Source organism: Panthera onca, chromosome B4, assembly GCF_046562875.1.
Source record: "Panthera onca isolate mPanOnc1 chromosome B4, mPanOnc1 haplotype 2, whole genome shotgun sequence".
Classification (NCBI taxonomy): Eukaryota; Metazoa; Chordata; class Mammalia; order Carnivora; family Felidae; genus Panthera; species Panthera onca.
This window is the reverse complement of record NC_138345.1, coordinates 15,397,517-15,424,809: the sequence shown is the minus strand read 5'-3', so window position 1 is coordinate 15,424,809 and position 27,293 is coordinate 15,397,517. Positions and strand designations below refer to the sequence as shown.

Below are 27,293 nucleotides of genomic sequence, written 5' to 3'. Positions count from 1 at the left end.
TCGAGGGCAGTCAGTGTGCCCCACTCACATGCTGTCCCTGTCACACTGCCCAAGTTCGGTCCTGCAAAACAGTTGCAGTTCACTGAGCATGTGTTAATACGGCCCTCCTTACACCTCAGGAGCAATTAATGACTGCACACCCTAGGTGACTTGGCCTATTTTTCTCTTGGATTCTCCCAGCCATCTTCAGAAGTACAGATTTTCTTTGTATTTTTTTCCTGAAGGAGAGACTGGGAGGTGGTGCGTTTGAACAGGAATGGTGTGGCCTCCACTTTTTTAATCACGCAGTGACTCGGGACTAGTATCTCTTGACTTAATGTCCCAATGGGCAGAAAGCCCCCAATCAGTGACCTGCTCACGGGGGTTCTCAACACCTGTGAATTCTTTGGTCACGTACATTCATTTGCTTTCCTGTTGAATGAAAGGGCAATTTAATTACAGTTGTTAGACCCGTTATCTGCAAATAGTATAATTTAGTCAAGCAGCTTCAAAACCTTGCTACCGGAGAGTTTTCAACTCACTTTCAATAATTAGTTGTGAAATAAGGGAAAGCTTTCATATCCTGGTGATAGTTTTTTTTTTTTTTTTTAGGTTTTTAGTTATGAGCAATATTCAGAAAAAAAATGTTTTTATGATTCTGGGTGTGTTGATGAATATGATATTTGTATTATATCTTAGTATTGAACATTTTATTTTCTGCCTTCACTCTGATATATTGGCAAAAGCTGCATATTTAAGAAGATCCGATCTGTATCTTACTACCAGGGGTGAAATAATTTCAGCCACGCGACACAGGCAGGCATTTTAATCATGCATCACGGAGACGCAGAACCCAAATTGGTCAGCATTGCTTTCGGATGCTGACATCTGGCTGGCTTCCACATCCCTTTGGAGTCTCCGAATCAGGGTTATTTAGGGCTGTGGCTGTTTCCAGCCTACTGGGGAGCCAAAGTGGAAAAACCATTTGAACCGTCCTGTATTTCAAGTTCAATTCTTTTTTGGCCTACAACTTTGGGGGGAATTGAATTAATGGAGGGCACTATTTGTGATCTAATCTGTCATTGCACAGAATTTGAATCATGCCCCGAGAGTTGCCAAACAAGGCCGCCCTCTTTGAACATCCAGAAGTATGGTAGTTTTTCAAACATGCAGGTCTTTACCTCCACAAGAACTGTCAGAAAGGGGTAAACCATTTGCCCTCTGGTGATAGCAGTGTCTCTCTGACTTCTTCCCTTTGGGACGCAGTCTCTGAGGTAAACTGGGAATTCCAGTCCAATTTCTGTCACCAGTTAAGAACCTTTTATTTGAAATCCAGAGGTGGCCAATTCTGACCTATAGCAAGATAGCGGAATCCTTCAGGTCCCATATCATATTGCGTGTTTTCAGGTCTCCTTCCCTGTGGTTCACGCTGGCTTTGTTTTTTCCCTCTGGATGGAAATGCCATTCTGTGAAGTTACAACTTTGTCCCTTCTCTGAAGGGCTACCAGAGGAAACATTTGCCTTCTCATTTGCCGAATAGAAAACGTAGAGACAATTTCCAGTGGGCCCATCACTGTGTTATGTTAGGTTGTTCTGAAAACAAGGCTGTAATGTCATCTTATGGTGCTGTGGACCTCATCAAGTGGTTTTTTTCTTACGCTGCCTACTTTATGCTGAGAGAAGGAAAAAGCCAAACTGATTTTGTTTTTTCTTATATATTTTTAAATGTTTATTTTTTTTTTTGAGAGAGAGACAGAGTGAGGCAGAGCACTAGTGGGGGAGGGGCAGAGAGAGAGGGAGACACAGAATCTGAAGCAGGCCCCAGGCTCTGAGCTGTCAGCACAGAGACCGATGCAGCATTCAAACTCACAAACCGCGAGATCGTGACCTGAGCCGAAGTCGGGTGCTTAACCGACTGAGCCACCCAGGTGCCCCCAAACTGATTATAAATAATAATAATAATAATGATAACATCTGCTTCCATGTGTTATCTAGAAATTACGATTCTTTTCCTAGGAATATTTAGTTCTTTGAGTTTTCTGGATTGATTCCATTAAAATACTGGCTGTCCCATCCAGTCCTGTACTTTGCCTGTTTTCCATCCGTTTGCTCAGGGAAACCTGGGATGGCATCCATAACCTCCTGTTTCTGGGTCCTGCAGGTATACCCTCTGCCCTAAAGCATTTTTGGATGTGTCACCCCATAATAAGTAACACCTCTTTCTCAACTACCTTTTGTCGTTTTTAATCTGCTACTCTTGTGTCGCTGTTCCTTTCATAGCCTCCATTTTAGCATTTTGGGGCATGTTCTGTGTCCCCTAAAGTGAGAAACTACATAGTTTGCCATCCAAACCGGGACAGTTTCGAGAGGGGCAGTCCGCATAATCCAAGACGTCTCCAGACTCAGCAGGACGCATAGCCGATGGTACTTCATAGAGAATGTCCAAGGTAGAGCCTGTTAGCATTCTGAGTGTGCTGAGTGCCCGAATGAGTCCTTGATTATATTTCTTGTGAAATTATTTAACCGGCCGGTTCCTTTTTGAGCATTTTCCTGCTGATTCCATTCTTGGCTGGAGAATAAATAGTCATAAATCACGTGTCCAGTGCCAGCAACCTCACCCATCCCTCCTTCCTCCACTAATACCTCCTTCACAACAATTTTGTTTCCCACTGTTCGTTCTGGCCTGAAGAACATTATTCACCCAAGTGCCATTTCTAAAGGCTAGAGGCAGAATGATGGGCAAGACACCGCAGGCTTTAACTGTGTATGTCAACACACTCTGTAGTCATCTGGCTGATTTTTGAAATATATTCTGCTTTGAAAATGCCTAGGCAAGGCATAGTCTAATACTGCTTGAGGAATTTTAATAACAGTTTGTTCGTCCTGTTCTGGTGCTGCTCATGCTTGATGGGTTGTGGCTAGTGGGACCGCTAAAGTATGTTATTCACACGGTGAAAGATCTCCTAGTGTGTGATTAAGATTTGCAAGGTAGGTCGGTGGGTACAACCTGCTTCCATTTTCCCAATGTATTTGACCATGGCGGCTTTTGTGCTTTTAAATAATCTATTCTATTTTGGTAGACCCTTTCTCCCTTCTTTTTTAACAGCACAGTTTCTATACAAGACTCACAATGAGCTCACCATTGCCAAGTGGAGGGGAGTGGCGGACTGTATAAATACGTTTGTCGCAACTGGTCTTTGCCTGTTCCAGGCTTTGTGATTGATTCTGTGATTGTGATTCTGTCCAACTTAACTGCCCTCCCCGCATACCCAGCCTGGAGTCCTTTGTTGCCCTAAATATTTTCTCAAAGACCTTTTATTAGCTTGCTCTTTACTGCTCTAATTCCCCCCCAACCCCCCCCCCCCACCTACTTTAACATGTAGCTCTGTCCCAATAGCATGAGAGAAAAAGTATGTCCTCGCGATGCTATCAGGTGAAGCCACAACTGCATTTCTCTTTATTAAACCAGAAAAAAGAACTTGTAAACTTTGTCACTTTCTCTCCTGCTAAATGCTTGCTGAAGGGACGTGAGGAAATGATTGAAAAGAATCCACTTTCCCTAACTAAACCTTCCATTGTGAATGGTGGCTGGGAGAAAGAGCCGAAAAAGTTTTTTTCTAATTAGTTGTGATATTTTAGGAAACATTAAGACAGGAAGAGATGGGAGATTGTTCATTTTCTTTTGTAATCAGGATTGATTCCTGTGGCGCTCAAGAGGAGTGGTCTGCTAGTATGTGAGGCTGCTCGTTGTCTGCTGGTTTCAGTTTGCCCCATCTTCTGCCCCTGATTTTTAGCTGCCACAAGGCCACCTGGAACATAAGACTACGTTTCTCTGCCTCCCTTGCAGCGAGGCCTCACCGTATTACAAAATTGTGATTAATTGCTTGCAAGTCAAAGTACCATGTGCAGCTTCCTAGAAGTATTCAGAAGGAGGAAGCCTTCTTTTTTTCTGTCTTCCTGAGAGGGATGCAGACTGGATGGCTTAGCTCAGGCAGCCATCTTGAACCGTGAGGTGGGAGCCATGTGTTGGGGATGGTTGAGCAAGGTCCCTGATGTTTTCCTGCTCAGCACACACAGGATCGCCTGTGAGTGAGTGAGAGACAAACCCCCGTTGTGTGTACTCTTTGTTATTTGTGGCCTGCTGTCACATGAATGTGACCGTAATCTTAACCTGTACATCTATAAATTTTTTTCATCTGGTTTGGTATGAGGGTAGCTGTTTGAGATTCTCCCCCCCCCCCCCCCATATCAGACTGTATACCTCAGATCAAGGAATGCTTCATTGGTAGACAAGGAATCTTGACTTTTAAAATGTGCAAGATGTTTTGCACTGTTTAAAATCTTAAACATCATGGGAGAAGCCACCACTGTGACTCTTTTGAAAAACCATGAAAATGCTCGTCTCCTCCCCCATTGCCTTTCTCTTCCCCCTTCTTAATGTTTCAATCCTAAAACCAGTCAGTGGGACAGAAAAAGAGAGGTGGTTGGGGTCAGGAGGGCCTGGTGGCCTAGAACAGGGTGTGGGAACCTGTGCGGGGAGAGGTGAGCATCTGTGTAGGTGGGGGAGCCTGGCCCGTGAGGTTCCAGCCCAAGCAGGAGAAGGAGCGTGTCGCTGTGGAGGAACAGGTGAGCAGGGGAGTCTGAGCAGAGTGCAAAGCAAAGGTGTCCCAGAAGGAGGGAGGGAGGTAGGAGAGATTGGTTACTGCATTGGTTCTTGAGTTGGATAGTGGAAAGGACACCAATTCCACAGAGGCTCTTCACCTAAGGAGTTAATAAAGGCACAGGATATGGCTTACCAGGTGTGAGAAAGCATTGGTGAACATCTGGGGCCTCAGCGGCTCACTGGGTTTGCTTCCCAGAGTCGTTTCTTAGTTGCTCAGGACCTTGCTCTCCAGATTTATGAACCATCAAGACGTGAGTGAGGAATCAGTGTTTGAGGAGAGCCTGGGCAGAAATGTCCAGCAATGTCTCTTATGCCCAACTGGGCATGTACCTCGTAGCCAGGCATAAGCCATCAGCCTCCGTATCCCTAAACAGTGTAAACAAGCTGGCCCTGGGGGTTTCAAGTTTAAGCTGAACGTTGTACATCTCTAACTACTCTCTGTTTGTCCCGATCTTGACCAAGCATCAGAACCAGATTTCCGGGTCCCCCTGCAAATACGCATAGAGCCGTCCCCGCCCAGCTGTAACAGAATTCCATTTCATGCAGTTATATATAGGCTTATTGATTACATGGTAAGTAGGTTAGAGATAATGGAAGCCAGGGTGCTCATGTTAGAGAAGGGAATTACAAATATGGAAAGGGAAAAAGCTAGAGTGAACCGAATGATGTTGTATTAGAATTGCACGTATTGTTGTGAACTCAAGGTTTTGAATAGTGAATCGGTATAGATTGTGTGTGTGTGTGTGTGTGTGCGCGCGCGCGTGTGTATGTCCATGTGTATGCGTGTGCAAGCTCTGTCCACTGAGAGGAGCTGAGAATACTGAGCCCCAAATAGCAGTGAGCACATCTGGTGTTCAGATTGTGTCTTATAAATACCATTTTCCACAAAAAGGACCCAGAGCTCATTAGAGAAATGGTGATTTCAGGGCTGTGGCAGAAAAAGGACAAGATGATCCGGGATATCCTGTGCCAGCAAGCAGGGAGGTGCTCAGGGAGCAATGGAGACCTGTCACAAGGACAGCAGCCAGCTTGGATGGGCTCCCTCTGGCCAAATCAGACAATCTGAACACTGACACGAATAATAACAATAGATAATAATCCATTGACTGCAATAGGAAATCACAAAGCTCTACAAAAATAAAGAAGTACATTGCAGTGTCTCAACAGCAACACTGTTGACATTTGGGCTGGATGATCCTGAGCAGTTAAAACCCTGCTCCGCCCAACTGTTTTTGCAGGAGCGCCCACACTGTTTTTTAGCTCTGGACATTCCTGCAAGGCAGTGGGCTGCCTTGTGCCTCGTAGGACGCTTAGAAGCGTCCTGGCCCCTGCCCTCAAGACGCCTCTGCTTTAGACCGGTGCTGTCCTAATACGGATGCAGTGAGAGCCACATGGGAAAGTTTAGGTTCTTAGTGGCCATGGTTGTTAGAATCAGAAATGTTGCAGACATTGCCAGACGTACCCTGAGGGTAAGGATTATCCTGGTGGGGGATCATGAAATATGTGGAACAGGAAATGTGAAACATGAAGTACTCTCCCTTCCTCATCCCCCTTCTCCCCTTTATTAATTACAAAGGGGAAAAGAATACATTTTCAGTGGAGAAGCCTGGCAGGCAGAAGTGATCCAGGGAAGATCATCAGTGACAGGACGGACTGAAATCGTGTGCCACCTGATAGGAAGAAGAGCACAGCATTTCTTCGACGCTCCTGCCAAAGATGCTTAACCTAAATCTAAGAACAGATGACAAACCTGCCCGAGGACATAGTGTAGAATAACTTGGCCTGCAGCCTTCACAGTTGCCAAGCTCATGAAAGTCCAGGAGAGAGAAATGCAGGCGACAGGTGACCTAAGAGGGCCGGCAGCTGCGTGCAACGGGATCCTGAACCGGATTGCTTTCTCTAGAACAAATGATTGGGACATTTGGTGGAGACAGGTGAGGGCCAACGATTAGGCGATTCCGACGGGTGACAGGAAGTCCTCGGCCTGGGTGGCTGTGCTGTGGTTTGCCATAGGATGTCATCGTACGAATACTCCGAGCTTATGGGGCATCGGGCCCGCGGCGTAATCTCTAATGGTTCAGGGCAGGAAAATAGGTCTCTGTACTGCATTTTGAATTTCCTATAACTTTCTGAGGACTGAAAAAAAAAATACAAGTTATGGTCAGGAGTGATCTATTCATTTTCTTGCAGGGATGCTAAGACTTTGCTTGAGAAACATTTTTGTCTTCTTCTTAGGGAAGAAATTCTGCATTAATACAATAATGTTCTTAGAGAAAGAATGTTGGAAAGATGCCTAAATCTGTTTGCTTATTATGTATAATGTGTATTTAAAACATATGCTGGTCATCCTGTGGAGCTTTAGAACCCAAAATGGAAGGCAGGTCACTTTTCTTCTTGGACTTTTTTTTTTTTTTCCTCTCCTGGTGGATCTGTGTGTATTTTCTTTCTTTATGGTTGGAAAACCTTCTTTTAATCAAGTCTGTTCTTGTTTAGTTTAAAACTTCACAATACTATATGAAACTGGCGAACAATGTGCAGGGGCTTGGCAACATCAACCAAAATAATTTCAGAGGATTTTTTTTAATATGTTAGTAACTTGATAGCGTGTAGAGGAATTTCTGGGTTGCCAATGGACATAGATGAAGTACTGTGCTACCTGTTTATTGTGACATGATCTTTCTGTCTTCACATGATTCAAAAAAATTTTAAGTTTATTTATCTTGAGAGAGAGAGAGAGAGAGAGAGAGAGAGAGAGAGAGAACATGAGCAGGGGAGGAGCAGAGAGAGAGAGACAGAATCCCAAGCAGGCTCTGTGCTGATAGCACGGATGCGGGGTTCGAACTCATGAACCGTGAGATCATGCCCTAAGCAGAAATCAAGAGTTGGACACTTAACTGACTGAGCCACCCAGGTGCCCCTGATGTTCGTTTGAGTACAGGTAAGGCATTGTGCCTCTCCAGGCTCTGGGGACCCTTCTTCTGACTGGCACACGTTATTGAGATGGATGCCTCAGGCTAGGCCAGCAGAACAGTTCGCCTAGCAAAGCCAGTCGGCCCTCGTAATGTTTGATCCTGTGACATCAATCTCGTTAGCTCTAACTTGCTGTGCTAATTGCCGTGTTAATTGTATAACTTTTCTTAATTTGGCTTAACATTTAACAGTGTTACATGAAGGCTTGCTTCCATTTTTGTGAGTGGTAGCATTTCAACCGGTGAAAATAATTTAACGCTTTACCTTGTAGGAGTGTGGGGATAATTCGTGTACATTTACTGACTGTGATTTTTTTGTTTTTTTGTTTTTTTTTACAGTCTCCTTATCCCACATCACACAACTGGTCCTCAGCCATAACAAGCTAACAAGTGAGTTAACTTTATCGTTTGTTAGACACTTTCTGACTTTGAGGTAATATTGTGATACTGTAGATTCTTTTGTTTCCTTTGAAGACACTCATGACAGATGATATTTGGGGAAACCTAAAATCGTTTTTGGTGACACTATGATACATGAGCATATTGTCCTGTATTTTGTGCTTTTTTGAGAATTCTCGCCTAACCTGTGTAAACTGAAGACAGAATGACATTGCTTCTCTGGAAATGGTCCCATTCAGGGGTGGTAAGTGCTACAGCGATCTGAATGGCCAGGAGATTCGTTAGTATTTCATGAAAAAAAAGTACTCCAAAATAATAATGTAAGAGTTCTTGGCTTTCTCTGTACTTCTCCTGAAAAGGGGAATAATTAACTGTTGTGATACTTTTCTTCTCTGATCAAAGGGGGGAAACCCACAAAATTGTAGAAGTTCTATCAATCTGCATCTGTATTTTTCACATTTTGAGTCTGGTCCCCAAGAGGAATTCCCTGGGGGCATGGGTGGTGTCATGGCCTGGTTAACCTAGAGGACATTTGATAGCTATTTTTATGACAATACCTCATGTGAGTGATAATGGGCCATTTTATTCTTAGAGCTGTGCCTTTAAAGATTGTAATGACAGGGACCCACTCTCCTTTCTCATTCCTAATTGACTGTCACTTCCTTGTGCTTGCCATACTTCCTGCAGACTTGAATGATTCTCTAATCATGTGGCGAGAATTTGTTAGGGAGCTTTCTGAGTCCCATGAAATTGAGCTGGGTGTCATGTTGAGGGATTTGTGTCGTGAATCTGTGTGTGTGTGGGTGCATTATATAGTGCTCGAGACATTGTCATTGAGCTGTTGATTATTGAGAATTAAGAAGGCAGTTAAGGCCCCTCATGTGCAGGAAGCAGGCAGATTAGTTCCTTTTCAGCAAAAAGCACATATTTGTAAGGCCAAGGCAGAGTGGCACAATGGTCGCGTTTGAGTAATGGTGGTTATAGAAGCTGAAAGTTATGGCTCCAAGTCTCATGTGACCTTTTTTTTTTTTTAAAGTTCATTTATTTATTTTTGAGAGAGAGAGAGCGAGAGAGAGCACATCCCAAGCAGGCTCCACACTGTCAGTGCAGAGCCTGAGATGGGGGCTCAAACCCACAAACCGTGAGATCATGACCTGAGCCGAAATCAAGAGTTGGACGCTTAACCGACTAGCTGATATGCTGGCATTTTCATGGGTTTCAAAACAAACAGTCCAGCTGTCCACTGAGACCATGGTCCTAGTTTAGAGGGTACTGCAGTTTTATCTTGAAAGGTGGACCGTGTAACCCCTGAATTCCCCAAGACTGCGTGAGAAGTTCCTGAAGCTGTTGCACAATTCACAAAAATAGCTAATTGCCAAGGTTCCCGTGGTTAGATTTGCATCATCAGTAGAGCGAAAAGAGTTTACATTTAAATGCTTTGTTCCTATTACATCATTAATTTATCTGTTCTTTAAAAAAGAAAAAGAAAGAAAGAAAGAAAGAGAAACCTTTCAGGTGTTTTGAGATTTTTTTCAGTTGTAGTTCATTTCTTTTTACATGTCCACAAAGACAGAAATCTTAGATGGGTGAATCTGTTTCTTTCTCCAGGCATCTAAGACAAGATGAATTTAGAGAGGCATAAACATGGAGTTAAATTGTATCTCTTAAAAACATTGACTGTGAATGGATTCAGACTTCAGATTTCTTCCTTCCCTGCTTTTTGTTTTTTGTTCTTTTTTTCCCCCCATGTGAGACACTCTTGACCTAATCCAGTAAACTCTAATTAATCGTCTTGGTAAATTCTGTTTCAAGCCATTGTGTGCAGTGTCAGTGACACTCGATCTGTTCCACTAAGGTCAAATTAGCATCCTTTACTATTTTTCTGGCATTTAAATGAATGACTTCGCTATGGTTTTTCCAGTATTTATAGTAAATATGTCCATTTGATGGAAATATAAATATGCATGAAATCTAAGAGGCTGAGCACACCCTCCTGTCACTTTGTATTGTAATCAGTGTCTTTCACTTTCTGTGTTTTTTAATAGGACCTGGCTGACATTGCTACATTAAAGCCAGTGGGACACGAAAGATAAACCGCTCAGCCCCGCTTTTATCTTGCAAAAGTAGTGGTGTTTTTCTCTGAGTCTGCCAGTTACGCTGTTGTTTGACATTTCCACCTGTGTACTTAGCGAATGAGTGACGGGCTTGCACAGACCGGGTCCTCGATTTGGGGACACCGTGTGATGCTGGAGTCAGTGTCTGCAGAGCCATCAGGGACCGTATGGCATCAAATGGACTTCTTTCCCTGTTGGTGGTTGTGACATCGACGGGTCCTATCCACGTGGTCCAAGTGAGGCCACGGGAAGCTGGGCGTGGTCAGTCACATGATCCTTTCGTTCGCCCGAGATTCTGTAGTTTTCCCTATCTGAGTTCACAAAGAATACTTACAAATCGTCAAGCCAGTCGCTATGAGAGGTTCATCATGATTACAGCATCACTATTTAAATTTGAGCCGGGAGAACTGGGGCAGCGTGGACGGGTTTTGGTAGAGTCCGGGGGGCTCACCCTGCCCGAAACAACTCTCCTAGATGGGAGCGTCTCCCTGACGCGTTCAGAGGAAAGGCAGAGCAATGAGTGAGTCTTTTCCCTTCTTCCCTTCTGCTCTGATCGGGCAGGTGCTAGCTGGGAGCCCAGCACAGGTTCTTCGTGGCCCAGGGAGACTGGTTTCAGAGTGAAGATGAGGTTATGGCGCCGCGCTGCCCCTTCTGAAACCGCATTCGTGCTGTGATAGCAAGCACCCCTGGGGGAAGGTACAGTTCGCCTGATTTTCAGAACCCGCCCTCATCTGGCCCGTCCTCCTCCAGCCAGTGTGTCCTCCTCCAGCCAGTGTGTCCTCCTCCAGTGCGGCAGATGGATGGGGGGTCGGTCTCTCCCCTGGCCGGCCCTGCCTCTGCACCTGTGCCACCTTGCCTCTTCTCTTCTACTCTGCGCGGACTTGCCTCCTCATCCTCTGCCCGAGGCTCCCCTGACTACCCTGGGCAGTGGGAAATCTCTCTTCCCCAGACTCCTGTTGTTCACAGACCCTTACACCAGTGTGGCCCCGCTTGTCCTTCTCTGCTTGATATTTATTCCCTCTCTCCAGACAGATCGGAAGTTTTCTCCAAAGTGGGGACCGTTCGTTTCTTACTTTGACACTTGTCACCCAGCACGTGGTGGCTTGCCAGCAGTTGCCTGTGTCAAGCAATAATGATTGATAGCGGGGAACAGTAGGTGACAGGGAGGTCCTGACAGGAGACAGCTGGCCTGAGGTCAAGCAGTCTGTGTCCAAACTGCACGGTGTCAGGACTAAGTGGGATGGGGACTTGAGTCGATGTGGCCCCCACACACACTCTGTTTCTTACTCGTGGGTTCGTGCGACACCTACTGGACTACGAGTGCCCTAGAGGAGCGTTATCTGGGACACCTGGGTGTCCACGCTCTTGATTTCAGCTCAGGTCGTCGTGATCTCACGTTTCGTGAAATTTGGCCCCGCATCAGGCTCTGTGCCCACAGTGTGGAAGCCTGCTTAGGACTCTCTCTCCCCCTCTGCTCCTCCCCTGCTCATTCTTGCTCTCTGTCAAAATAAATAAACTTATTTAAAAAAAAAAAAAAAAAAAGCGTTACCTTATGTCCTGGAAATTGATGTCCTTATCGCGTTCCTAGTCATAGGGACCCTTCTTGGTTGAGGAATGAGGTGCTGGGAGGGCGCCCCTCAGGTGCATCTAAGAATCCACAGGTGGGAACACTGGCGCTGATGTTAGGAGGAAGCAAGGGCACACCTTCCCCCAGAGGCCCCCCTGGACTCGGCTGTCACTTCTCAGGAGGGCGTCCTTTGGCTCTTACGGATGTGACAGCTTCTGGGCCTCTTCCTCTAACACTTAAAGGTGGTTTTCTATGTTTAAGGGCCTAGGTTACTTACTGATTCCTTCACTGAGGTAATCGCATTATCATTTCCTTGAGCTGAGGAGCCCTGTCTGATGCTGTTTTGTATCTACCCTCAGAAAAGTACCAAAAGCATGGTGAACATCAGATGCTGGGCCCTCAGTTAATGCTGGTTGATTAATGGATTGGCAGGTGATGAGTTGTGCTTTGTGCTAAGTCAGAGCAGACACATGACATACCCAAGGGCTTGCCAGCTCTCCGTGTGTTGGAAGAAGGGAAAGTAGCGGTGATTTCAAAGGCTGTTTCCTGTGCGTCTGTCCCTCTGTTCCAGTCCTTGTCTTTGTCATTACTCTGCTTTTTAAGTCAGTGTAAGCTGAGTCTTTTTATTTGGCTCCATAATCTCACACCTGGTTTTTATGGTGGTTTGGAAGCGTTAGCTTTGTAAGTGCTTTTTGTTTTCTACTTGTTTTCAGTCTTAGAATTTCATTTTGAGGCTGTCATTTTAGGACTTTTCCACCAGAGGTCACTGTTGAGATATGTATTTTTTCCCCCCAGGTCTTTTGCCCAAAGATTAAAAACCAAATTTGTGTTGTCAGATTAAATTTTTTGCAGGCTGTTCTGCTGTGTCCAGTAGGGTATGTTGCTGTTGCCATTTACGTGGTGCAGCTTGTGCCATAATTGAGGTAGATCCCTCTAAGGATATATGTTATTTTTTTGTTTTGCTCCTGTAATTATCGTTCAGTCTCAACATACTATTTTTTAGTGTTTATTATGGCTGCTTTCTCAAGCTACGAAGTTTTCTTCTTTACGTCAGAAGAATTTTATCGCCTTCTGTAGTATTTTGTATTTGGCACATGTGAGATTTTATTCCTGGGGAAGAAAGTTTAAAATATGTATATGTGTAACCAGATTTTAATAACCATGTATTTTTTCAAATGTAAAGCTACAGAATAAATTCTTAATCTTGATAATCTCCAAACATTTGAACAGATGACTATAGGCATGTATTATTTTTCTCGAATCTGCCAAATCTGAGACATTAAAAGAGATCACAGTTCTTTAAATATTTTCTTCCCTAATAGAAGTTTTAATTAAAATGACTTTCTTTGATCTGAATCAAAAAGAGAAAAACAACTATGTAAAACTCAGGGAAATGTGCATTTTGTGTGTACTTTAACAGATTTTTCTACTAAACGCCACTGTGTCGGGAAGGATACTATGCTTTATGAAATGAATTACACTCTGAGTCAGTGATAAAACAATTTCTGGGCATAATTTTTTAACATGAAGCTTTTCTTAATTTTACAAACAATTTTATTTTTGTAGCAAAACCCACATACAGATATTGCTAGCACCTTGAATATGACAATAGTGTTTTATATTTTATGACTCATGCATTTTGAGGCTTAACTACTCATCATTTTGTGTAAGAAATGCAGAGGATATCATTTCACTGTGTGTAAACGTTGAACAGCCAGCTCTGTAAACCTTTCATGAGTGCAGGTCTCTGGATGTAACTGTTCACTTTTATACTTTGAACTCTGAACTGTCATATAAAACCTTTCCTTGAGCTTTTAGGAGTTTTGCCTGCAGTATGAGGCCTTAATGTGACCGTATCTTGTCATTTAATGTATCGCAAATGGCTAGTCAGGCAGTAAACCTAAGTTTTATGGCGAAACATGTTTTATTTTTTTTAACAGACTATTTCCTATTAGTTACAGCTTATGTATGAATTCGAAATTATAATGAATAAGAAGTACTAGGGTTTTTTTTTAGCTATTTCAATAATTTATAGAAGATAAGGTTTTAAATACGTAGAGGTTAATACAATGTTTTAAAATTTTATGTAGATATGTGTATTGATAAGATAGCTAAAGGTAAATGTTGTTATAAATGAATTAAGTGGCATTTTCCACGTGAAAATAATGGCATAATTCTCAGAATATGCAGATCCAATTATATTGAAGAAAATGAAGCAGTTTTTTTAAAGCCTGATAAATTAAACCCTTTTCTACAGAGCTCATAGATTGTTGAGATGAATGAGAAAAATTAACTGTCCCAACTCATAAGAATGACCTTCACCAGAGTGCAGCACCTTTCTGTTCTGAAGTCTCTAGTCAGTTCTTCTTCCATAGATTATTTGTCATGCCTTATGCAAAAGTTCTTGTGCATGGCTTGTATGAAATTAAATCGAGGGGGAATATGCAAAATAAATCGTCTGTGTGTCATGAATTTATCTTGTGACAATGTCAAAACAGCTTGCTGTATGCATTTTAAGAGAGTATAAATGTATTTATAATACAGAGGCTTTGATCAATAGCTTATTTTTTTTAATTAGTGCACATTTATCAGTTTGTTACTATGCCATCATTTGAATGATTGGATTTGGAGAACTACATACATAGTATCTTGGGGTCTAGCAGCTATTAATTAGACAGTATCTATCCGATGATACCGGTGGTTAGTTTACCATAAAAAAATTGACGTGCACTTGGGAGTTTGTCGTTCCTTTTGGTTCTAGTTAGTAAATGAGCCTGCAGGGTCATCATGCGGAAGAATCTGTTGCCCTTGTAGTCCGGGACCAGCCGAGTCTGAGGCCACTGGGTGAAGTTGGAGAAGCTGACTCTCAACGTGTCCTTAGTTCAGAGACGGTGATGCACGGATCCCGCGCTACAAACCGATACGTTCCTATTCTAGGGTCTCTTTTCTTGGGGTCCTACTCAGTGCTACAAGGAAGCCAGCTGACGTGTAGTGTGTTAATTCTTCCACGGTCTATTTTTAAATGGAATGACTTCAGTTATGAGAATTTCAGAACGGTGGCAGGCTGTGGAGAAAATAAATGTGGGGGCAGTTTGGATCTGTCCTTTTGCAGGTCATAACTGGCCTGTCTGGGGAAGCTGATCTTGAAAAGCATTTCGTTTTACTAAGACTCTCAAACACGATTGATTGAATAGCAAAAATTTATATCTAAATTATCTGTTGACTATTTCTCCTAAATTGTGTGTGTGTGTGTGTGTGTGCACGCACGTTCATGTGTGTACTATGGAGAAGGGTGGGAGAAGATATTCTAGGAGGTACATTTCATTGGTGTATATATTCTTTACAGACGTTCTTAATATTGCATAACTCACCAGCCTTTTTTAATAGGGTGAAACTGTGTCAATGGCCCCTAGAAAAATGCACATAGGTTTTGTGGATCCTATAAAAACCATCCATAAATTCTTTAGGGGTGCATGTAACTCAGATTTAGAAACCCTAGAGTAGGGGAAAGATAACAGTATATTTGCACTGTAGATATACTGGTGCTATTTCTTAGAGATATTTGCTGGAAAATTGTACAAAACTTTAAAAAGATGACTTTCTTTTTTTTTTAAATAATTTTTTTTAAACTTTTATTCATTTTTGATAGGGAGAGACAGAGTGACAGCAGGGGAGGGTCAGAGAGAGAGGTAGACACAGAATCCGAAGCAGGCTCCAGGCTCAGAGCTGTCAGCACAGAGCCCGACATGGGGCTCGAACCCACAGAACCATGAGATCATGACCTGAGCCAAAGTCAGATGCTGAACTGACTGAGCCACCCAGGCGCCCCTAAAAAGATGATTTTCAGTACAATGTGAAATTCACTTTTGATAACTTGTAAAAAATGTTCAAAAGCTCCACCTACTTTAGCTGCTGAAATTTACATTTTGTTAAATAAGAATTTGTAATCTTGAGCGGAATGCATATATATTGTTAACCTTGAATATAAACTACCCATTGTTTTACCAGCAAAAATGGGCTTATTCAGGAATAGCAGAGAATTGCAATTTGCTGTGGCAAAACCATAGACAAGTTGGGAGAACAAAGGAGAGGGGCAGCTCCTCTGTGGAGGAGAGGGAGAAGTTGGGGATGCTGTTATAAACAAAAAGCCCGTTGGCGTAAACTCGTTGCTGGAAGTATAGTGGTTTTTCATTGGCTGAGTTGTGACTGTCTCTCATTGGCTGGTCTGTTGCCAGGGGGAGGAGGTAAGCCTTTCTTCCTTCGGCAGAGATGGTAAAGTGGTTATCTGTGTGCAAGGTCCAGCTCTTCCTCTTGGAGCTACAGTTGGCAAGGGTAGGACGTGTGTGCTCCCCCTGCTGGCCTCCCAAGTCCATTTTAGTGAGATTTCCCTTGGGTAATTTTCACAGTATATACATATTTCAGTTCCCTTAAAACCTTGAGAATGAATGCCTTTCCCATTTCAATTTTTCTTTCTCTTTGCCAGTCAGCCTGCTAGGACAGAACGCCACTCTGATGTGATTGGCCACCAGTTAGCAAACTCATCCACGTCCTTTTCAGATATTTTTAGTATGAACCCTCTTGTCTAATTTTTGACTCTTCCTGTAGCCTTTTCCTCCTGCCTGAATATATGCTTTTCTGATCACCTGGTTCGTATCTGCAGGACCTGCCCCTCTTCAAATCTTACTCATCCTTCAGAAAGTTGAGATGAATTCTCTTCTTGCCCCACAAAATCCGCCTGTCCCACCACGTGCCCTGTGTGGCAGATGACGTGTAAGGCCCTCCCAAGTTTCTTAGACTCTGAAGGGCCGACCTTACATACATCATGACTAGAGCGTGGAAAGAAGGGAGGCAAAGAACTAGCATGTATTGACGTCCTCCTCTATGTCTGATAGAAGCCACAGGCCTGGAGCCATCAGGCAGCTGGAGCTGGAAGGTGGAGGGCTTTTCACGGCCTCCAAGCTTCTGTGCTCATCATTGCCCTGCTGCCCCTCCCGATGATGTAGGTGTGCAGTTTAAATATCCCACCCCTGTCCATCTAGGAGGAAGCTTGGCCCTGGATCTTAACATATTCAGATGGAAAAGTAGGGAGAATTCCAGAAGTTAAAAGGCGAAGGTGTTATTCTTAGAGGGGGCCTTCCCAAAGCTACTGGTGCAGGTTGTGTGGATTTTTCTAGCCATGGGCATTTATCCCCCACTCTCTTTCTTCCTCATGTAATTACTGCCTTCCTTGGCATTGAAATGTAAGATGGGGAAAGAAGAGAAGCAGCCCTGCGTGCTCTCTTGCTGAAGTCGTTCTTAACTGTAACAGAAGACACAAACTGTTGGCAAAGCATGTTGTGTTTGTGTATGAATTTGATGTCTCCCTCTTCATGTTAATATTCGAGGATTGAGGGGCATCTGCCTGGGTGGCTCAGTCGGTTAAGCGTCTGACTGCGGCTCAGGTGATCTCATGGTCCGTGAGTTCGAGCCCCACGTCGGGCTCTGTGCTGACAGCTCAGAGCCTGGAGCCTGCTTTGGATTCTGTGTCTCCCTCTCTCTCTGCCCCTCCCCCTACTCGTGCTCTGTGTCTTTCTCTCTCTCTCAAAGTTAAATAAACATTTTTAAAAAATATTCGAGGATTGAGTGTGTGTGTATCATATAATGATATTTAAGAGCCTGGAATAGCTCTTTTTATGACACTGAGCTTGCTTTCTGCATTGATTGAACTTTGGTTTTGTTTTCACATTCTCTTCCTTCTCACCATCTCATCACCTTCTCAGAACTTCTTAGGTATCTTTTTCTAGAGAAATCTCTGTCCTCTGCTTGTCCTTCACTACATGTCACTCCATTCCAGACCATCGAATGCCACTGCCTTTCCTCCCAGTGCTGCTTCTCTCACCCAGCTCCCTGCTTAAAGCTGTTCGCTGACATCCTGCCTTGCTGGCAGTGAAGTCTCAGGCCCTGGACTGTAATTCCCAAGGTATGTTCCTAAAAGAATTCCGGCTTTGGAAGTCCTCCTCAAGATTGTGTAGACCATTGCTTGGTTCTACATTGCTTGGGCAGTTAATAAAAGATTCAGAAATCAAGTAAATTTTGCATCCTCAGAGGAGCAGAAATCTGTGCTTGTCAGCTTTTTAGGAGATTTGTTTGGCCTTGCATACACATTTTTTATAGCCCAGGGACATATATTTTTGCATGTTTGACTTTATACTGTAAAATCTGCCATAACGCTTGCTTGTAACTTTTCTTCCCTGATTTTTGTGGAATTGATTATTCTCAATGTTGCTGAAAGAGGAGGGTTTTGTTTTGGGGTTTTTTGTTTTGGTTTGGTTTGGTTTTTTGGGTTTTTTTTGCAGTGAATTAAGTCAGGATATTTTTGGTTAGTAAAATTACTTAAGCTGCAGAACCTTAAGGAGGCCCATGATAGGATACAATAAATGTGTACCTCTAGGTGTGGTGCTTAGTAAATACTGTTGATTAGCTTAAAGTCGCATTGCTGCTGTCGTTTGTAAAGCTAATAATGGTTTGGGGGATGTTGGCCTTTATTGGGTGGACATTTAGATATTTTGGTATTTTACTTTTACCTTGAGGAACATGTAGATCCTTTTAAATGAGAACCTGTTTTACTGTTTCATAAACTTTATGTTTTTAAATAACCCATAACTACTGTAATTCACTGTTTTAATAGCTGCTTTGGGGAAAATCCCATGAAATCTGTAAAGCTGGTTAGCGTTAGTATACTTTTGAACTAAACATTCTTGGGCTAAGATATAATTAGTTCGTTACCCACCTTGTGTTTTTGGCCAGAAAACAAAAGTCATTAATCACTATAAATACAAATGACCTTTTTCGCATATAAAATTCTGAAGAGCGTAATTATTTGTATGCGAGACTAAAGAGATTCTTCTTTACAGGTAATCATTAAAATGGCATTCAAGACTGTGATTGCCAATTCGCTGGAAGAATTGGCATCTATATAATGAGTCTAGACGTCCTGTCTGTGGTAGGAATAGACAAATGTCCCTGTTACTGAGGATTAAAGGGACTGTCCTTTTACTCTGGCCAGGAATGCCCCAAGTTCATGGTTCATGTGGTTTCTGTTCTTTTGGTTTCTTTCCAACTTACCTTATTCAGAGTACAGGGGGATGGATGGTGGTTGACCAGGACTGAATTCATCCAATACTGGGGCAAGGAAACATTTGCTTTCACCACTTATGTGATCTTTGTTCCCTCACTGTACGGAGAATGAATAATCTCACTCCTTTGGATGTATTCGCATGGTTTTTGTAATTTTTCTAATAACTTTCTTGTAGCACTTTATCTTAGGGATCTAATAACTGGCCTCATTTAACTACCTGCCACCTTCCCTTATCCTTCTCTGTTAAAGAAATCTTACAAAGCAGCAGAAGCATGTCAAAGTCTAACCGAACATGTTCATTTGTTATGGCAATCAAGTCTCCTCTTTTTAATATAAATACAGGGTTTGGGGAAAGGTTTGGGGAAGGAGTGCTGTCTGATTTATTTTGCTCTGCCTTATCCCATATGATGGTATCTTTGGGCTTTGTGTGGCCTGTGGGTCAGTGGCACTCCGGAGATTGGCGCGAGTTGGTAGCGTTTCACCCATTGCAGGGCCAGGAGCACACCCACCACTGGGCCATGTGCTGGTCTTAGCCCTGGCCGTGGGCAGTGGTTCCTATTAAGAACCCTCTCTGAGTCTCCCTCTTTGGACCCTTGGGGCGGGTGGCAGTCCCTCCCTGGTTTCCCATGTGGAGGCAATGGCTGAGCCCCGAATTCAGTTTTACAAAGAGGCGTGCAGGCCGAATCCTCTTGGCCTTCATGCTATAGCCTAGTGCCTTTCCTTTGTAGGAATCTCCAGATTAACTAAAACCCCCCAAAACAAGCCTGGTGTTTCTGCAAAAATAGTTAGGCACAGCGTAGTTCTAAGTACTCAGAAGTTTGGTGGAAGGTGGCGGGTAGGGTTCACAACTCCGGATTTCATACCCGTGCTTATGATGAAAACCTACATGTGTTCTGAGCGGCTTCCGGCTTCCCAGCAGCCGTGGGTGGTAACGTGGTGCATGGTCTATTGCTGCCCTTTTGTAGCTGAAGAGGACCCGGCTGTCGGTGCCAACCATATGGCTCTAAAGACCAATGCCTGACCCGCCGGCCCTTCCGTGGGTTGCACACAGGCGAGCGCCTGTCCTTATGTTTTGCAGGGTGCCTGCTGCTCCCAGAGCCTGTCACTCTTCTCAGTTTTGTTTCTTTGCCTCGGGCCACAAGATGCTTTTGTTCGAGAAGCCCCCGGATCGGCTGCACCCCAGCTGGTCTGTCTGTGCTGTCATTACCACCCAGCATTCTCCATTTAATTCTCTGTGTTTTGACGGCCAGAAGTGTAGCAAGGGGCATCTCTTCATAGGACCACGCTTGGTCATGATGAAGTTGCTGCTAAGTGACTTAATTCGATGAACTAGGGAATTCAGAACTTTGCCTCTTAGATTGTTCTTTTTCCTCAGTATCTCACCATAAAGATTTGTATGGGTGTCACTGAAGCAAATGAGAGTTCATCCACCCGACGCACAGCAGATCAACAAAACTGACCAAGCTTTTGCAGTGGAAGAAAATAAGCTTTATCTGTTGGTCTGGTGCCACCCAAGAGAGTTGGGGGGCTAATACCCCAAAGTCCTGAACTCCCCAGTAGCTTACAAGTGAGGATTTTTTTAAGTTCATTTATTTTGAGAGAGAGAAAAAGAGTGGGGGAGGGTCAGAGAGTGGGGAGGAGAGAGAAAATCCAAAACAGGTTCCATGCTGTCAGCTCAGAGCCCCACGTGGGGCTCCATCCCACGAACCCTGAGATCATGACCGGAGCTGAAATCAAGAGTCAGACACTTAACTGACTGAGCCACCCAGGTGCCCCACAAGTGAGGATTTTTAAGGGCACGGTTTGAGGCAGGGTCTTCTGAGAAGGTGGATGCTGTTGATGGGAGGCCCATGAAGTCACATTAACAGATACTGCTTAGTTACTTCTGGTGCTACTTCATCTGCTCCCGTGGAAGGGGTTCCATCCCAAGATACTTGGAATCTGAAAGATACCTCTGTGCTTCATGTTGGAGATTTCATTAGGGGCATTTGGTGCTTCTGTGTTGAGGGCGTTGCTGGTTAGCTGCCTGTAGGTGCTCAGGATAACTGGGTACATGTGTAAGCTAGTGGGGTTGTATACTTCCTGTTCCTTTGAGTGATAAGCAGGAAGTCCCGCCTCTTGGGCCTGGTTCTGTGTGTGCCAGGCCCAGCTGTGCCTGGGCGTCATATGACCTCTAGTGTTTGTTTTTTCCTCTGAACTGAGGATGTGGATGCTAGCTTCCTGGGGAAGCAGAAGCTGACTGGAAAGTATAGGATTATAGCCCCCAGGTTGGGTGGGTCAATCAACCATCTAGATTGCCTTTTGTGGGTTTTTTTCCCCCCACTTTTCATCAACTCAGAGTCTCAGTAGCTTACTGAGGTGACAGAGAAGTCTTAATTTGGGTGATCTTACTTAGCATTATATCGTGAAGGAAGGGACATACGTACTGGATTAATGATTTTGATGTCCCCAGTAAATTAAAAGTTTTCTGAACAAAGCGTTGTCGTCCCTGGACCAGCAGCATCAGCATCCCCTGGAAACTTGTAGAAAATGCAGAATCTTGGGCCCCATCCCAAACCTACTGAGTCAGGAACTCTGTGGTTTGCATTACCCACCCCCCATCTGTGCTGTCAGAAGCCTTCCAGTAATTCCAATATACTCGAATTACATCGAACGTTTGAGACCCCCCCCCCCACCCTAGAGCAGCATTATCTAGAACTTTCTGCAGTGAAGGGAATGTTTTCTATCTGTGCTGTCCAAACAGCAGCCACCAGCCATTTGTCATGTGGCTTGTGTGACCAGGCAACTGAATTATTAATTGTACCTAATTGCAACTAATCTAGATTTAAATTTATTTCTTTTTTCTTTATTTATAATACTTTTCATCCAATTCCCTTCCTTCCCCCCATCTTCCACCTCTGGTAACCATAACTCTGATCTCTTTTTTTCTGTGAGTTTGTGTGTGTGTGTGTGTGTGTGTGTGTGTGTGTGTGTGTTGTAAGCTTCCACATATGAGTGAGATCATACCGTTTTCGTCTTTCTCTGACTTACTTCACTTAGCATGATGCCTTCTAGGTCCATCCATGTTGCTGGAAATGGCAGGATTTCCTTTTTTATGGGTGAGTGGTGTTGCGTTATGTATACACACACCCCGTTTCATTGTCCATCCACGCATCGGTGGACATCTTGGTCCCTGTGACTAATGCCGCAGTGAACACGGGTGCAGATATTTTCTGGAGACAGTGATTTCATTTCCTCAGGATGAATACCCGGAAGTGGAACTGTCGGATCATATGGTAATTCTAGTTTTAATTTTTTGAGGGACGTCCATACTGCTTTCCGTCATGACTGCGCCTTGGGCAACCCAGCTCCAGAGTGTACCTGTACTTTTTTTATTGTGATAAACTATAGGCAATAGTTTATTGTGATAAACTATTGTGATGAACTAGTAAGCTTTTAAAAACAAGTTACTGGTTATGGAATTGTTAATTTTACATCCCCGAACAAAACACTCCTCATGAAGGTCCGATTGCCATAACAGTCGTTTCTTCGGGTTTTTCCGTTGCACGAGACAGCTGACTCTTGCTCGCTACTGGGTCAACTGTTGATTAGAGTTGGAGCGCTCTGGCCTGTCCATTATGTCCAGCGAGTGGTTTCTGAGGCTTCCTGCCAGAGGGAGCCTCGCAGGGGGTGTTAATGTAGGAGATTAGGCAGGTCCCCTTCCGGCCCTGACTGGGGAGCCCACCCTGGGGCTTGGGCTGACTCGTAGGGTTGTCCCAGAACTGCAGAGGCCGACTGCTAAGTCTGGCTGGCTCATGCTCCTCACGTCAAATGAGAATAACGTTCAGGTTCTAGATTTAGGAGGGCTTGAAGGAAAAGAGGCTCCTGCTGGGCTCGTTAGTCTGAATTGTTGTTAACTGCCAGAAGATAACTTGAGGCTAGTCCCTGGGTATAGCTCCTGGGGTGGCAGGACCACATCTTTGTCACCCTTGCTAAAATACAGCGGAAACTCTGGCCCGAGAGTGTTCCCAGTGGTCCTCTGATCCTGTGACTAAAGCAGAATGTGGCATTTAGGAGCCAGGGGACACCTGAGAGCAGTCAGGGACCTCTCTCTCAAACGTGGCAACTGGAGTCTTAAAATCAAAGCAGCCGTTTTTGACAGAAAATGACACTCAGTGCTCTGTCATAAGCAAAGTTCTACATGACTGAGCTTCCTAATTGAGGACCTCATTTGTTGCATTATTTAAATCCATATTGTTGATTTTCTTAATCCAGCTCTTTGGAGAATCGTAGAATGTTAAAGCCAGGTGGAAGAGAACTTAGAAAGGGTCACAATCCAGCCAGGACTCCTGTGTCCACACAGCACATGGCCCGCTGTTTCCCTTGTATACTCAGCTCCTTGTCGTCTCTGGACTTTGTGCTCAGCTGCGGTCACATTCACAAACAGAACAGATCGACGAAAAGGCATGTTGCAAGGGTGTAATTAGAAATACATCGGGGCACCTGGGTAGCTCAGTCAGTTAAGCATCTGACTCTTGTTTTGGGCTCGGTTCGTGATCTCACGGTTCCTGAGTTCGAGCCCCACTCTGGGCTCCATGCTGACAGTGCGGAGCCTGCTTGCGATTCTCTCTCTGTCTCTGTCTCTCAAAATAAATAAACTTTAAAGAAAATAAATCTATCGATGCTGACCATTCACTTACATTTTGAAATACTTCATGCTAATGTGTCAGGCAGAGATCTTGAAAAATTTCACCAGAGTATTCTGACCGGTGACGTATTACTGCCATTTTTTCCCTAAAGGCTGCATTTGCTCATGTTGCATGTGTGTATAATTTAGTTATTGCACAGCTCATATTGTTAACTGGTTCTTTTTTTATGTATAATTTCATTAGAATTAGTTTTCCAAGCCCAAGAGCTGTTTCCCTTTATCGACTCTGAGACTTCTTTTGTAACTCACTTTCTTTAAATAGATCACCTTTCTCACTTTAATCCCAGACGTATTGAAATGCTAGGTGTTAAAAGTGTGGCTCTATACACATCATAAGCATTCTCTAAATACTGGCTGAAAGAGTGGATGCTGTCCCATCCAGCCAGGTCTGAATGTTAATTTCTTCTGATTTTTGCTACGGCCAGGTGGCGGGAATTCTGTAATTGAGAGAGAATTTTAGCTGTGTAATGTTTTTCCCTTTTTAGCTTGAATGGAGTCTCAACAACAAAATTCATATGCATACAAAAGGCTGGGAGAAGTAGAGTAAATTGAATGTAGGGTTATTGTTTGTGTCCACAAAACAAAGCCCTAAATCACATTTAGCATAATTTGTGGTTTTAAATTGGACTGATTTAGCAAGGAGAGTGAAATAATCTCTCATCCTGTCAAAAAGGCGATACCTTCAGACCAGCATTTAATTGCATTGGCAGAGTAACTTGGGGAAGGCAGCAGTAATTCTGGCTGCATTATTCTTGGTTTGTGGCTAAATTGAGATCATCATTTTCTCCTGGTTGCACTAACTTTCTTTATTGCTCTTCAAACTAATCAGATGAATGCGGTGAGAGAAGCTTAGTGGTAGCTGGAGGGTGCACAGGGGAAAAGGGTGAGGTCCCCGAGCAGGGCTGACTAGCAGAGGTGTAGTCATCAGTAGAGCTGTGCCTTACACACTGAACGTTGTGGGGAGAGAAGAGTCAGCTGACAACACCCAGCGACTCAGCAGGTGCACCTGAGTGAACTTCTCTGCGATCCTTTATGCAACGTGAATGCCGTTGATTCCCCGCAAAGTGTCTCCCCGACCACACACCTATAAATGTGCTTTTAAGGCCAAACTGTACAGGTAGGGCTTCTATGCATTCATGTTGGTATCCAAGAGTACACTTTCTGGAGGTTAATTTCTAGCTGCCTCAATTTTCCCATGGAAACCCACCCTTTTATCTCCTCCCCAAACCGTCCCCTTGAGTAACTGTGCCTTGTGCATTTTCCATTGGGACCGCTGCCACCTCCCAAGTGTCTGAATCCAGACTGATTCGTATTCCTCACAATCCCTTCCTCCAGTGAAAGCATTTCCCTTGCCTTTACCAAGCCTTCTTCCCTCTAACGGAAGTCAGATCATCAATACCTTAGACATTTTATGAAGCTGAAATTGAGGACTCAGAACTGTAACGCACAGTGTGCCTGTCCTCCTTATTCTTGTTCCGCTGGGAGTTATGCACCAGAGCTCCCGCAGCGGCTCCCTCCTTAACTATTTCAGATGTCTGTTTGGAATCGGATGTATACCTTTGTAGTGGTTCTAAGTAAAGGTGCTCCTGGTTTTTCCCAGTCTTCCGGAGTGCGCCCTGGAGGGTGTTGTTGGGATGGGAAGTAAAGGCACTGACATGACCCTTTGCTGTGCTGTACCCAAGGCCCATGTCAGTGGTTTCGGTAACATGGGTAGTCTTGGTGTTAGAATTGACATGAACCGTGGACGAGCCAACAGTTTGTATCAAATGTTTGTAGGAAGGCTGGATTAGCGATGGGGGGCATCTGTTACAGATCTCCTTGCTACCAATGGAGAGTTAGTACTTTTGAGGTAAAGATGCCTTTGGCCTGCAAGTTGATATTTGCAAGTATATGCTCTAGGGAAGGAAGACTCTTTTAGGTCCTCATTGGTTTATTTTAACCTTTGATCTGAATGCTAGTATTCATATAATGCTACTGAGTTGGTTTTTCATATTTCTGTGTAATAACAGTGCATTGATCTGTTGCTAATCTGTTGTAAAGTGTGTGTGTGTGTGTGTGTGTGTGTGTGTGTGTGTGTGTGAGAGATCGATCAAGGTATAAAGACCAGAAACCAAAATCATGAAAGAGGTTGGTTGAATATTTCATCATTTGAGGTTGAACTTACATTGTGATTTAGTGCACTGTAAAGAGAACAGCTCTTCATGTGGCCCCTCGGGTGGCTCAGTTAAGTGTCCGACTCTTGATCTCAGCTCAGGTCATGATCTCACGGTTCATGAGTTCGAGCCCTGCATCAGGCTCTGTACTGACAGTGGGGAGCCTGCTTGGGATTTTTCTCTCTCCTCTCTCTCTCTGTCCTTACCTACTCATACTCTATCTTTCAAAATAAATAAAAATGAACTTTAAAAAAAGAAAACAGCTCTTCAGATATCAGATTATTGAAACACCTTGATGAAGGTATCACTAACCAGGAAGGGCTTTGGCGTTTGCGGTCTCCCTTCAGGTAGAGGTGCAAGGAAACCCAAAGGAAGAAAACAGTCGTGCTTGTGAGGCATCGTATGGCAGTTATAAAAGAATTTATGCTTTGGAATATTCACCTATGGGCTATTAATGGCAGCCTGAAATTCTCTCTTGCCCTTTAAAGAAGCGTTTTCATTTCTACTCGATGGTGAGTTGCGAACCTAAGAAAAACCTACAAAAAGTAATATGTATGTATATGTGAATCAGATGGTCATACTGGAGTTTCATCTCTCTTTCCTGGGCAAGAAAAACACAGTGTGTTGCTGGCGTTCCTTACGCAGAGCGAGGTTCCTGTATTCACACCCAGCATCTTTGTTTCCCTAGCTGTGCCGCCAAACATAGCAGAGCTGAAGAATTTGGAAGTGCTGAACTTCTTTAATAACCAGATTGAGGAGCTGCCCACACAGATCAGCAGCCTTCAAAAACTCAAACACCTGAATCTGGGGTGAGTATCCCTGGAGGAGAAAAGAACAGAAGAAGAGGAAGAGGGGGAGGGCGCGTGCAGGCTATGAGCACAGGAGGGACTGTGTCTGTTACTGACTTCTAATTTCTTTTTGTGTGGTAGGACTTTAACAAAAGTTTTACTGCTTTTAATATGTCTTTTCAGTGGGCTGCGTTATGCACATCTATTAGAGAAGTAATTGCAAAGCTAATTGTTGGTGCAGTAAGGGAGTGTGTGTGTGTGTTTTGTCATATTTGGTTTCTAACAAAATTTTATTTCAGTTACATTGACTGGAAAGGGACTTATTTGCATAGCGTTAACTGTTCAGACCAGTTGCAGTGTGGTTGATTTTTTTCTCTGTTTTAAGTAGAAATCGTTTACAAAGCGTCTTCCTTCCACAGAAGTGAGGGGGGAGGAGGGAAATACATTTCCGAACACTGCTCCATCGATTCTTACAATTCTTTTATGTAGTTGAGAGGTTATAATCCTGTGTCTTTCTTTGTACAAAGGTGAAGAGAGGAGGTTCGATTCAGCTGAGGTGGCAGAACCAGGTAGCAGTGAATAATAATAATACATCTGTTACTTTCCAGTTTTCAAAGTCCTCATGCCGGGATTTGACCCTCTCAACAATTATGAGGGACGTAGGACGGGCAGTAGTTTTCATTTTGTGGAGTGGAAGTCAGGCCCTTTCCGAGAGCCTCAGTGACTCTTTCCTGATTGCCCCCGAGCTTAGTGACCGAGCCAGGCAGAGGACCCCATTATCTGGGGTCCAGCCCTCTCCATGAGACTCCATAGATGACACCAGAACTTGGGCTTCTGAATCCCAGCTTCATTGTTAA

The 27,293-nt window shown here is 43.9% G+C and overlaps 1 protein-coding gene and 1 non-coding gene across 5 annotated transcripts in view; both read left to right on the top strand.

Moving 5' to 3' along the window:
• Positions 1–27,293, top strand: part of RSU1 (Ras suppressor protein 1) — a 202,283-nt gene that overhangs the window by 32,269 nt on the left and 142,721 nt on the right. For 3 of the 4 annotated variants that reach the window (XM_060659567.3, XM_060659563.3, XM_060659566.2), the window contains exons 3-4: positions 7,951–8,001; positions 26,337–26,457. In XM_060659567.3, the coding sequence (XP_060515550.1) occupies positions 7,951–8,001; positions 26,337–26,457 (172 nt within the window). The remainder of the gene's footprint in view (positions 1–7,950; positions 8,002–26,336; positions 26,458–27,293) is intronic. The other variant, XM_060659565.3, reaches the window with a different exon arrangement.
• On the top strand, positions 17,091–17,172 carry TRNAR-GCG (transfer RNA arginine (anticodon GCG)). The gene has a single exon. It is a non-coding gene; the product is annotated as a tRNA-Arg (tRNA).